Source organism: Anolis sagrei, chromosome 2 (assembly GCF_037176765.1).
Source record: "Anolis sagrei isolate rAnoSag1 chromosome 2, rAnoSag1.mat, whole genome shotgun sequence".
Taxonomy (NCBI): Eukaryota; Metazoa; Chordata; class Lepidosauria; order Squamata; family Dactyloidae; genus Anolis; species Anolis sagrei.
The window spans coordinates 208,213,131-208,226,753 of record NC_090022.1 but is presented as its reverse complement, the minus strand read 5'-3'; the positions used below and the strand labels follow the sequence as shown (position 1 = coordinate 208,226,753).

The 13,623-nt window shown below is 38.4% G+C and overlaps 2 protein-coding genes across 2 annotated transcripts in view; one reads left to right on the top strand and one right to left on the bottom strand.

Moving 5' to 3' along the window:
- The first annotated feature begins 2,062 nt into the window (after positions 1–2,062).
- The window catches only part of IFT74 (intraflagellar transport 74), a 57,280-nt gene continuing 45,719 nt past the window's right edge, over positions 2,063–13,623 (top strand). Inside the window, exons 1-8 of the mRNA XM_060762464.2 lie at positions 2,063–2,149; positions 4,988–5,119; positions 5,856–5,991; positions 6,146–6,194; positions 9,230–9,328; positions 9,818–9,878; positions 10,083–10,142; positions 11,581–11,642. Of these exons, the coding sequence (XP_060618447.1) occupies positions 5,000–5,119; positions 5,856–5,991; positions 6,146–6,194; positions 9,230–9,328; positions 9,818–9,878; positions 10,083–10,142; positions 11,581–11,642 (587 nt within the window). The 5' untranslated portion in view covers positions 2,063–2,149; positions 4,988–4,999. The remainder of the gene's footprint in view (positions 2,150–4,987; positions 5,120–5,855; positions 5,992–6,145; positions 6,195–9,229; positions 9,329–9,817; positions 9,879–10,082; positions 10,143–11,580; positions 11,643–13,623) is intronic.
- The window catches only part of LRRC19 (leucine rich repeat containing 19), a 180,265-nt gene continuing 178,964 nt past the window's right edge, over positions 12,323–13,623 (bottom strand). Inside the window, exon 8 of the mRNA XM_060762465.2 lies at positions 12,323–12,712. Coding sequence (XP_060618448.2) covers positions 12,405–12,712 — 308 coding nt within the window. The 3' untranslated portion in view covers positions 12,323–12,404. The remainder of the gene's footprint in view (positions 12,713–13,623) is intronic.

Sequence of the window (13,623 nt, the reverse complement as noted above, 5' to 3'; positions counted from 1 at the left end):
GGTCAATGCGATTAAGTTAAAAAAATAATGCTGGGCATGAACAAGATAGAGGAGGCGGTGATTTACTGCCATATTGGCCTATTTCTCCAGTAGGCCTGTGTTTACAGAAAATGCTGATTGTTTGAGAAATCAGTGTTCCAGAGAAGAAGTTATTATTCGAGGATAACAGCACATCCGAACAAAACCAGCTAGCTGGTGGCGAGTTAGTACTTCCCAAGTTTCCCAGTCGCTCTGGAGCCATGTTTGCAACAGACTAACAGATAAGATACAGTCATGGTCAGAGAACAATAGACTATACTTGTGTCATAGTTGTGTCATTGTTAGGATCCCATGTGTGCTATAATGTCAATCAAAATCATAAACAATAAATGAACAAGTGTATAGCTAGCTTAGACAAATGAAATGATTTGTCTTTGGGAACGAATAAAAATGTATATTCCATTTACTACCAAAGAGATAAAAGCTCTGCAGCCCCATTGGGATTGCAACAAACCCTTTGATGGCATTCCTGTATGATTGTTTGTCGTTATTGCTATGGCCACACAATAAATAGTTTTTTGCAGTTTAAAAGATTCAACTTTCATGATTTTTAATGCATTATAATTGTAGTCTCAATTTGCTTCTGACACAATAAATAAACAGGGTTCGCTTAGGCATATTCAATCAACTCTTGCAATGATTTTTTAAAAAATCAGTTATTTACTGTGGTGGCACAGTGGGTTAAAGCACTGAGCTGCTGAGCTTGCTGACCAAAAGGTTGCAGGTTTTAATCTGGGGAGCAGAGTGAGCTTCCACTGTTAGCCCCAGCTTCTATCAAACTAGCAGTTCAAAAACATGTAAATGTGAGATCAATAGGTACCACTCCGACGGGAAAGTAACGGCATTCCATGCAGTCATGTTGGCCACATGACCTTGGAGGTGTCTGTGGACAAGGCCGGCTCTTCAGCTTAGAAATGGAGATGAGCACCAACCTCCAGAGTCAGACATGATTGGACTTAATGTCAGGAGAAAATCTTTACCTTTACTATTCAAATCTAACGGTGATTTTTAGGGTAAGATGTAGAGATGTCCTTGGTTTGACTGTTCAGCAAGCCACACTCCACACAGCTGTATAAAACCCCACATTTGAACTGGGTTATAAGGCAATGTGGGCTCAGATAACTCGGGGCCCTTCCACACAACCCTATACTCCAGAATATCAAGGCAAAAAAAAATCTCACAATATCTGCTTTGAACTGAGTTATAATAATGTGGATAATGTGGGACTTTCTGCCTTGATATTCTGAGATATAGGGCTGTATGGAAGGGCCACCAGTTCAAAGCAGATATTGTGGGGTTTTCCACCTTGATATTCTGGGTTATAGGGCTGTGTGAGAGGAGCCTCCGTGAAAGGCAAAGGCAAACCCTCCTTTGGAATGATTCTTCGCAATTGGATGAGGTTTGCAGTGGTCCCAGGAATTGAGCGAAGGTACTGCAAGTCCCATAATCCATGGTCCATCCCCGGCCAAACTACACCAGGGTGTAAAGTGGGTCATGAGAGGTCTATGTGACAAGTTTGGTCTAGATCAGTCATTGGATGAAGGTCAAAGCGGTCTCAGAAAGTGAGCGATGGTACTGCAAGTCCCATCATCCATGGTCCATCCTCCAAACTGCAGCAGGATGTAGAGTGAGTGAAGGTACTGCAAATCCCTCAGGCCCTTTCCTTCCTCTTCTCATCCACTTGAGAATGTTTGAATGTTTTGTTTTGTCGTGTCAGGAGCGACTTGAGAAACTGCAAGTCTTTCCTGGTGTGAGAGAATTGGCCGTCTGCAAGGACGTTACCCAGGGGACTCCAGGATGTTTTGATCTTTTACCATCCTTGTGGGAGGCTTCTCTCATGTCCCCGCATGAGGAGCTGGAGCTGACAGAGGGAGCTCATCCGCGCTAACCCAAAACAATATGACATCGGAAGCAAGCTCTTTCCTCCTCAAAACTGGGGCTTTGAGAGCAATTCTCCAAAGAAAGGACTCAGATCTCGCGGGATTGAAGGACGAGAACTCAGCCAGCGCAGTGGATTGGCTAGTTTGGTTGCTAGGAGACGCTTGGCCGCGCGAGGGGGAGGCCGAGTCGAGAAGAAGCTGCTCCTTTTGGGGATAGAAGAGCCAGCCAGGTAATGAGGCGTGTGTGGGCCTGTACCTCAGCCACTGCCGTCAGAAAAGGGGCGAATCTTTCCTTAACATCAGTATCGGGGTGGTTGTTTCACTTGGTTGATTTTCTTCTGGAGCAGGAGAGGGCTAATTCTGAGAGTGGCGGGCAGGCCGTGTACCTCAGCCATTGGCATCAGAAAAGAAATGAGTGTTTGTATTGACATCATCACCACTGTATCTTAACTGTATTTGTTGGTTGTTGTGTGGCTTCATGTCTTTTCTGGCCCCTTCCAGACAGGCCCTATATCTCATCATCTTATCCCAGGTTTTCTGCTTTAAACCGGATTATATGAGTCCCCACTGTCAGATAATCTGGGATAAACAGAACACCTGGGATCAGATCCTGGGGTATAAGGGCCCAGGGTTTTCTGGGGCTATTTATTCATCGTGTCAGGAGCGAACCAAACAGTTGTATTGCATTAAACCAGGAGTCCTCAAACTTTTGAAACAGAGGGCCAGGTCACAGTCCCTCAAACATTGGAGGGTGGGATTATAATTTGGAAAAAAAAATGAATGAATTGCTTTGCACACTGCACATACCTTATTTGTAGTGCAAAAAACACATAAAAACAATACAATAATTAAAACGAAGAACAATTTTAACAAATATAAACTTATTAGTATTTCAATGTGAAGCATGGGCCTGCTTTTGGCTGATGAGATAGGATTGTTGTTGTTTTTGTGTGCTTTCAAGTCATTTCCGACTTAGGGCCGGGTAAATGACCTTGGAGGACCCCTGCATTAAACAAACAAACAAAAAAAGGTTTGCAAATTTGGTAGTTGGTTAAATGTCCTTTGACCAGTAGCTGGCCACTTGGAGTGCCTCTGGTGTTTCTATAAGAAGGTCCTCCACTGTGCATGCAGCAGGGCTCATCTCTGAGGCTGAGAGTGTGTGACTCATCCAAAGCCATCCAGTAGGTTTCCATCGCCAATCGAGGATTTGAACCCAAGCCTCCAGAATCAGAATCCCATGCTGGCGTTCAGGAGAATAGTGAAGACCTGGCTCTTTGAACAGGCGTTTAATTAAGCAGTGCAATCAATTGATTGAGTTTGGAACTTGGAATAATGGACGAGGAAATCGGATTATGACTTTACTGATGAGACGTGATGGATTAGTTATATGGATGTATTGATGTTATATTGATGTACTGATGTATTGTTATATTGATCCAGTTACTTTATTTACTGTTTAAATTCTAATGCTTATGTTGTGCACTTTGTATATTACCTGGTTATAAACCGCACTGAGTCGCCTACGGGCTGAGAGAGTGCGGTATACAAATAAAGTAAATAAATAAATAAATGCTCAAACCAGTACTCCATGCTGGCTTTCACAAGTTTAATTGTATGCTCCCCCCCAACCACCAAATCCAAAAGTTAGAAAGTCTGGAAAAGGACTAACAGTTATTCTTGCTGGTAGATTGTGTTCTTTAACCATCAGCATTAGAAAATGGGCTTTATTAATGTCATTGCCATTGTATTTAGATTTTATTTGTAACCCACTTTTAAAAAAACAAACTGTAGTTAGGCTACTACTAAATACAGTCAGTGTACTGTAGTGATTTAAGCATTAGATTGCTGAGCTGGAGAGCCTTGCTCAAATTCTCACTTGGCCAGGTCCAGTCACACATACACCCAAGATATGGTCACCATACGTCTGAAACAGTCTGGAGTCACACAAGAACCACAATTAATTGCCCAAGTATCCTAAAGGTGCCAGGTCTTGTCTAATCTTTAAAGATAAGGAAGGTCAGCTCTGGATTGTATTTAGATGAGAGACCACCAGGTACTGTTGACTTTATGTCAGGGCCCTTCCACACAGCCATATAACCCTGGGCCCTTTCAGACAGGCCCTATATCCCAGGATCTGATCCCAAGTTTTCTGTTTATCCCAGATTATCTGGCAGTGCAGACTCATATAATTCAGTTTATATACAGACTCATATAATTCAGACTCATATAATTCTGTCTAGAAGAGCCCCCAAAACATCAAGGCAGATAATCCAGAATATCTACTTTGAAGTGGGTTATCAGAGTCTACACTGCCATATAACCCAGTTCAAAGCAAATAATGTAGGATTTTATTTAGCTGTGTGGAAGGGGCCTTAGAGGAAGGAAGGGGCAAAACCTGTTAATGAGTGTTCTTTACCTAGAAAAATCCTCAGATAGTGGTTCTCAACCTGTGAGTCCCCGGGTGTATTGGCCTATGACTCCCAGAAATTACAGCCAGTTTATCAGATGTTAGGGTTTCTAGGAGTTCAAGACCAAAACATCTGTGGACCCACAGTTTGAGAACCACTGCCCTATGAAATTCATGAGGTAGCCAGAAGTCAATTGGTGACTTTAAAGCACACTTAACACACAAAGAATTAAAAGGACCAACCTCTTGGATCTGTGAGTTCTTCTACACTGCCATATAATCTGGTATATTAAGGAAGATAATCCAGATTATCTGCTTTGGATTATCTATATACACTGCCGCATAATCCAGTTCAAAGCAAATAATGTGGATTTTATACAGCTGTGTAGAATGAATTGGTCAGTTTATACCAGAGGTTGAGAGCTCTCATTGCACAGTGGTGTGCAATTTTTAATCTTGAGTTTTAAGATGTTTTGACTGAACGAATTGTTAATTAATATTATGAAAGAGAAAGCAAATAGAACCTTATAGAGGCCATCCAATCCAGCCCCCTACCTTAAAGAATAGGTAAAACAATAAATCCTATAGAAATGAAAAGTTTTACATTCAGCATAGAAATACGGAATACTGTAACAAGTTACATATATTTATTTTTCTTTAGAGAAAATTTAAAATGGCAAGCAATCACAAGCCTCCTACGGCACGTCCGTCTTCAAGAGCTGGAATAGGGCTGGGAACTCGACCACCTTCATCTTCATTACGACCTCCATCTGCAGCTTTACTTGGTGGAGGAGTAAGTTAACCTCTTCACAAACTGATCTACTCTGCCTGAAGACTGAAAAATATGTGTTAAAAGCTACACATATTACCCCCCTTTTATAAAAAAGCATTGCAAAGTTTGGCTTTCTTTCCCCTATAATGGATGTTTGTCACCTTTTTCCTTTTCCTCTTCCTCCTCTTCTTTTTCTTCACAAAATAAATGGCATATGATAAACGATACACAAATGATAGGTTCTGCTCTAAATAAACAGCTGACAGTTTCTCAGCTGACAGTTTTACAATAGTAACTAAAATCTGATTTGTTCATCTGTTGACAGCTGCTTTACCTACGTACCCTTTTCCCCTCTTGTGTCAAATGTGATCTTCCTTCTTTCTCAGCAGTTTGAGAGCAAATCAAGCTGCAAGCAACTTTTAGCTTCTACACAGTTTCAAGTAGATTCACCTTTCAAAAATATGTTCTTCAAGTTGCTTTTGATTTAAAAAGACCACTTTGTGGGATCCTGTTACCTCAAAGATAACGTAAAATGTGGCCCGTGGTCAGCTTGAGGCTCTTTGTCCATTTGTGTGAACCCTGAGAGTTTGAGGTTCAAAGTAAGGAAGTGGTTCTCCTGAAAATCCTCCTTGTAAAACAAGACATGGCTATCAAGGCCTCAACCTGCCAAATTATAGACTACATGTAGGAGTAGCTGAAATGCTATCTTCTTTGGAATTATGATATTATATTTACATGGATTCTATTTTTGTTGTAGATTCCTCCAGGCACCGCAAGGCCTGGTACACGGGGTGCATCCATAGGAACTGGGGTAGTTTTGTCTTCTCAAATTAAAGTTGCAGATCGTCCAGTGACACAGCAAGGTCTCAGTGGAATGAAAACTGGAATCAAAGGTATTTGAAGATACGAAACCACATATTGGTCTACTACCATAATTTAAGATCCCTTTATTTCAATTGATCTATTTTAGTTAGGACATTGGATTTAGTTTGTTATAATGCAATGTTTCTTATCATGTATTTAATAATTTGATATCTGTTTTGTTAGGGCCACAGAGGCAAGTTATGGATAAATCCTATTATCTGGGTGTGCTTAGGTAAGTGTCACTGGTGTTTGTATTATCAGTATGAAAGAGGCAGGTTGTGCAAAAATTTCTATCCTAGCCCATATTAATGTTTACTGATAGCAAGGTATGTACTGTAGATGGGTGAGATGTCACAGCAGTCTATCCATCATCCCCTGTTTCCTAACATGTACTGTATATATTAATATGTAAGTTGAATTGTATTATTTTTATTATTAATGCTATTAAGAAATGAAGAAAAATAGAAAAGACAAAAAAGCATATTTTCATAATATATAAAACTAAAACTACTACATTCAAAATAACTAAAACAGTCACCCTAATCTAAAACATACCTACACTAATAAAGACATTTTAGACAAACTGTTACTGGAACTATTCTATAAACTGCACGTTCACTGCCTGTTGATTTTTATTCCTTGTTTTCCTACTCTCTTTAGATGATATTATACATCTTTAGATAACATCATATATCTACAATTCTACTTTTATTCCCCTAATTCATAAATCTAATAACTAACCTTTGTTCTCATCACTGATGTAAAAAAATGATAAACAAGTCCCAATCTTTCTCGAAGTTAGTTAGGGATTTCTCCTTAACCAGCATCATCAGTTTGTCCATCTCAGACAGTTGACAAATCTTCTTCTTGAACTGAGATAACTGGTTTCTTCTGTCTCTTCTTGTAGCAGTTATGATATATTGCTGTCCTGTTCCATGTTTTCTTTCTAGTTGATCATCCAGCATCACCAAAAAAAAATAAAAATCAGCTTCTATTATAATTTTGGCTGTAATAACTTCTTTCAGCATTCATGTATGGCTTGGTTCTAGGTTATTTGAAGGACTGCATAAGTCTGTTAGAAATCTGCAATCCTCTAGGGGAAAACCTCTCTGTCTCACCATTCACTTCAGCACATTTGGTGAAACAAGGGAGAGGGCCATTTCATTTATATCCTATGTCTTTGCTCAAAGACATATGGTATAAATAAAAACTAATAATATAATAGAAGGGGATAGATGAAGTGAAGCCTTCCAGACTATAACTCTCAGCATTCCTCACCACTGGCTGATGAGAGCTGTCATCCGATGATGTTTGGCCTTCCTATAGAGTGTTTAACGTTTGCTCAGAGCTCCATAATGACTATTTTAAAATGTATGTTTTCAAGTTTTAAAAAGAACTTAAGGAATAGAATTCAACTCAAGAAGGCATGCTGCGGAGTCCTCCAGTTGTATAAATATTTTGTAAGTTGTAAGGGCAAAGTTGTATATAAAACCCACTGGTAGGGAAAGTTCTGGCCAGGAGTTGAGGCCCAGTTCCAACTACCCAACTCTACTTAGAGTTCCCTTCCAGGCATGGTACTACAAGACTCTAGAATCTTATTGTCCTGTTGTGAACACAATGATGGACAGGGTATAGGGATTTTATATCTGGAGATCCCCACCGCTGTCACCAATTGTCCAGTTATGCGCGAACCAATTGTACAGGTATGGATGATTATGGAGGGAATTAATCTCAGGCCTCAATTGTGTATAAGAATATATTATAGAGGAGGGCAATTATTACTTGTAAATTAAGGTAACTGCCACCAACGTGAGGTATTTGAGGTACCACCGATGAGATCTGGCTTTACAGACGCAGATTAATTGAGATGAGACGGTCTTCAACAAAAGATAACAAGTTTATTGTGTACAAAGCGTATGGTTGCAGGCTGTTAAATAACTTATAGAACTTTGAATATCACTTGGTTTGTAATACAGTCCACTCTTCCAAATAACACAGCTCGTGGCTAACTTTTACTGAGGTGAAGCTCTTTAGTGAACAATGTTTCCTACTATGAATAGCCTTCCAATTTGATCTTTCCTTGATCAAATCTCTGATCTCTAGACATTCTTTGACTAGGGATCTTAACAAGCTTCCTTTAGTCTTCCTTGACTAAAGAAACTGGTCAGGTTTCTCTCTTCAGCCCTTCTAGACTGGAAAAACCTCCCGCTGCTCACACACCTCTCTCCCAGGCTTTTCAAGCCTCCACACTCTCTCTCACACACACACACCCACACCCACACTCTGCCCCTTTTCCAAAGACGCACATAACTTTTCCTGCTTGGCTCCGCCCACTTCTCACTCTCGGGAGCTAGCCTGCCTGGTCTCCTTGGCAACGCTCACTGTGGATTCAAACCAGATAACTAGTTTTAGCTACTGTTACAAACACAAATATATACTCTAACAGTTAAACACATACATAGTATCAATGACTTCTGCACACTTAGTGATAATTTTTTCCATTGTGAAAGGACTGTCTATAAGTTGCCTTGCTCTTCTTCTACGCTCATATTATGTCACCCTTCCACAATCTTTCATATGCAAGCATATCCTTTCCCCAGTCATAGAGATACACACATCCCAACATATTACAGCATATGAAGATGGGAAGGTTGTAAACCAGTGGTTCTCAACCTGTGAGTCCCCAGATGTTTTGGCCTTCAACTCTCAGAAATCCCAACAGCTGGTAAACTGGCTGGGATTTCTGGAACCACTGCTGTAGAAAAAGGAAGGGCAACAAGGGGAGGGGAGCCAAATCCTGCAGCTAGTACATACTACAAGCCTGCAGAAATGCAGCAAAATGCAAAATCTCCAGACTTTGCTTTAAGTTTTTATGTTTTGAGACAGTTGGAGTTGTGTCTCCATCACCATGTTGAAAAACGGAAGACCTGAAGAAGAAAATTCCTGAAGGAATGATTAAACCCATATTCTTCAAGCTTCATAATCTTTTTTTTTTTCTTATTGGCCACTTTTTGCCCAACTCCTGTTCTGGAAAAGTGGTGAGGAATCTGTAACCCTCCTAATGTTGGATCCCAACTCCCACCAGCTTCCTAATAAGGCCCTTGATTAAGGAATGTGGGAGCTCATGCAAATGAAATCTAGAGGTGCACGTCTGTCCACTGGTTTTGTAATATTGTTTGTACAATTATGTGATACTCATTAAGCCAATTGTTTGTGTAAATACTGAAATATGTGTCTTACTGTGATCGTCTGCTTATTTTTCAACAGAAGCAAAATAACTGAGCTTACTACAGAAATTAATAAGCTTCAGAAAGAAAGGGATATGTATAATCAGGAGAATTCTGTCTATCTCTCCTATGAAAAAAGGTGAGTCTAATAAAATGGTGAATTAGAATTTATAAATATTATAGTCTTCATTAAAATGATTGGTTTGCCACACACATTTTTGTATTCATTGCATTAAAATTTTGTTGAGCTAGTATGGGGTTTGAGTGTTGGACTAGGACTTGAACATCCAAATCCTCTTTCAGCAATGGTAATTTTCTACTCATTCTTGGGCAAAATGACCACTTTTTCCACAAAAAGTGTAAGCTAGCAGTAAAGAAAGGAAATAGCAGAATTGCTGTAAACCTTTTTTGAGTCTCAACCTGGGTGAAAAGTTAGGGTAGAAAATGAAATTATGATTCTCTGAATAATCTTGCCAAGAAAATCCCATGATAGTCACAATATATGAGAGTTGAGTTGAAGGCACATAACAAAAACATCAAATACTGAAACCTTAAACCTGTTTAATTGCATTTTTAAAATTTATGTGAAGCCATCTGGTAATTTTGTTTTCCCCTCCTCCCTTCTTAGAGCAGAATCTTTAGCTGGCGAGATTAAAGACTTTCAGGGACAACTTGCAGACTACAATATGGTAAGTTTTTGTTTTATAGGTAATTTTTATATATTGACTGCATCAAAAATACTGCCTTCAGCTTTGCATCACATAGATTTTTTAAAATAGTTTTTTGCTCATTGCTTCCCTAATCAATTTCTAACATGCACACATTTGCAATTGTTTGTTGTTATCTAGTTATGCTGTTATCCAATAATTAATTGGATTTCTGTTTTGTTTTAGCTGGTGGATAAACTTAACACCAATACCGATATGGAAGAAGTAATGAGTGACTATAATCTGGTAAGTATTAAGATTACTATTTTACTCTACTGATGACTGTTTGAATTTTTGGGTTGTTGTTAGCTAAGTAGTTCTTCTTTATGATTCCCACTTCAAATTCCCATTGATTGTATTAAAACACCATAGAAGAGGAATGTTTGGCCCAGGATCCAATAATGTTATTCATTGATTGAACTACTCTTTCAATTGAACTGGAAAGAGAGAATTCTTCTTTCCCTCTGTAAATCTATATAGCCTTCAAACTTGCTCTACAGGGCTGGAAAACCTTCCAGAGCAGATTTTCTAGTAGCACAGATGACTGCATTGGGAAAGAGGGAGGAGGAGGAGGCTCCAACACATTATTGATCTGGCATTTAAACATGTAGTTAATTATCATAAAATGGGAACCTGCTTTCCCCCTTGAATGGAACAGTTGTGTAAAATACTATTTTGAAAACAGCATCCTATAAATCTTTTCAAGAAAATATGAAAACCCCCAAATCTTGCAAACGTCGGATAACAACCCAAAGGAAGTGCAGTATTTATTTCTCTCCAAATGGAAATGAAAATTGAAAAGATTCTTCTGATGCATTGTGAAATATATGAATTCACTTAACTGAGCATTGGGTTACGTCTCTGGCAACCAGTGTTTGAATCCCCACTCCGCTGTAGAAACTTACTATGTGACCTTGGGTGAGTCACATGCTCTGAGACACAGAAAACCTTGTAATTTGTTTATCTAGGAGGCCTTCCACACAGCCATATAACCCAGAATATCAAGGCAGAAAATCCCACAATATCTGCTTTCAACTGGGTCATCTGAGTCCACACTACCATAAATTCCAGTTCAAAGCAGATAATACGGTATTTTATTCAGCTGTGTGGAAGGGGCCTTAGAGTTGTCATAAGTTAGAAAGGACTTGAAAACACATAACAAAAAGTTAGAAGTTTTATGAACCCGGGTTGTATGAACTTAGGTAGATAATATATCATATAGAGTGTTTTGATTCAAACAAGACTTGGGACATATTTAAAATAGCTCCATTGAAATCAGAGGGGCTTGCGTACATAATGAGTGGTTTAAATATCATTAACTTCAGTGAACTTAATGCAAATGTTGGGGTTTTTAAAATTTTATTTATTTTATTGTAAGCTCTCCCAAAAACCCACCAAGGGCATAGTATAAATAAATAAAGGTCTGCAGAGATAAGTTTCTTCATTTAAAAAAGAAATTTTGTGGTTTGCATGCACTACTTACTTATTGTACCAGCCATTCCATCAAGACATATTTGAAATTGCCCTGATTTCTGGTTTATATTCATTTATCACAGCCTGATTAATAGTTTATAAGCTGTAATAACAAATATATTAGAATAAAAGAAATGACAACAGAAATGGCAACAATTGCATTTTCACTAGAAATATGCCTGTTTACTGATGGCTTTTGTCATTTGAATAGCTGAAAGCACAAAATGATCGTGAAGCACAAGGAATAGACATTATATTTACAGAAAGACAAAAGTAAGTAGCTGAATTAACATTTCAAAACTAAAGACTTCATAGAAGTGTTTCCTGTGTTGTTGTGGTATTGCTTCCTGGCCCTTGTTTATATTTGTCCTTTATTCTTTATTCATTTGTTTACTTTATTCATTGTAAGGAGACACATTTTGAAAACAAATAAGAACTTTTTTACATTGTGTTTTTACAATGTGACAAAAACAAAATTATTTTTTAAAACCTTGAAAAAGTTAAATATTGTTCCCTGTTCAAATCTGAGAGATTTCATTTTTCCATCACTGATAGTTACTTTTTAAGCTCTTAAAGCAGACATATTTGATGACCTGTGTAATGTGATTAACTGTGCACAATGAACACATGTTTTCCTGCTGAAATACACAACAGCATGTTTTCCTACTCAAAGAAAATGTATTAACTGAAATGCAAAAGCTATATACTCCAATAACTTGCCACTGAGTAGTTGCTTTTCTTTACAAGAAAACCATACGCCTGTGTTTAAGCATCCATTTTTTGATTAAAAACAAGCTGGGGTAAATTAGTTTTAGCTCTATAGTTTCTATAAACTATAGAGCTAAAACTAATTTACCCCAGCTTGTTTTTAATCAAAAAATGGATGCTTAAACACAGGCGTATGGTTTTCTTGTAAAGAAAAGCAACTACTCAGTGGCAAGTTATTGGAGTATATAGCTTTTGCATTTCAGTGCAACTACAATAGCTCTCTGCTGATCTTTCATGACAGAGGAGTGAGGTTCATATTTATAATATTCATGAATCAATATATTTGTCTTCAATATATTCATCATCTTCGGGAACAAATGTATGAAATTGCTCGTAAACTACTACAGATTCTTGTTCATTGACATCTGGCATCTGTGGGAGTGCAGAAATATGAGTTGTGAATGTTTCTTCAAACATCTCAGGTTCATCCTCATCCAGTCGGCTGTGATTATAGCTAATCAAATATCGGTACCACGCTGGAGACTTGATGACAATAACTATCAATAATGTTGTGCCAACAATAAATACTAGGACACCCATCAAAAAGGTCCAGCTTTTCCCAGGAGGCCGAAAATCTGTATGTCAAAAGAAATCAAAAAACACTTCAGTAATCTTTGGCTATTTTCCCCTCATCTCTGCAAAGTGTGCTGGTTTTGAGGGGCATTCATCAATGTCTTGGTTCAGGGTTCAGCTACACTGTGGGATTAATGCAGTTTGATGTCATGTCCCAGTGCTATGAAATCCTAGGATTTGCAGTTTAGTGAGACACTAGCACTTTTTGGCAGAGAAGGCTAAAGACCTTTTAACTAGATCTTGCAGGATACCATAGCATTGAGCAATGGTAGTTAAAGTGATAATAATATTGACAGGGATGCATGTTTATAATTCCTCAAATTCAGTGAAATCCTGGATGAATTTTGTGAAGTGAGGCTCTTCTGAAGTTGTAGCAGAAATGTGTTTAAGAGAACAAGCTGAATTTCCAAGCAACTAAAAATCTCAGCATTAGCTTGGGTAGTCTGAAGTTTGACAATATGTGTATATACAGTATGCACTTTGTACCAGGCATGTGCAATCTTCAACCCTCTGGGTGTTTTGGGCTTCAACTCAGACAATTCCTAGCAGCCTACTTGCTGTTAGGAATTGTTGGAGTTGAAGTCCAAAAACCTGGAGGGCCAGAGTTTGCCCATGCCTGCTCTATACAGTGTCTTGCAGTATAGCATTCCCAATGATGAGTTATTCTTAGTTTTTGCAAGTCACATAACAATTTTGGTTGATGACATGTTTTAAAATCCAGATCAAACATTATATTGATTATATATCTCAGACTATGATACTTTTAGCATTTAAATGACTAATTTATGTGAGAGTATACAGTCAGCCTTGTTTAGTACCAGGATGGAAGACTACAAATATATACTGGGTACTATATGTTATATTTCATGGGAAGGAAATGACAAAACCATTTCTGGGTATTCCTTACCTAAGA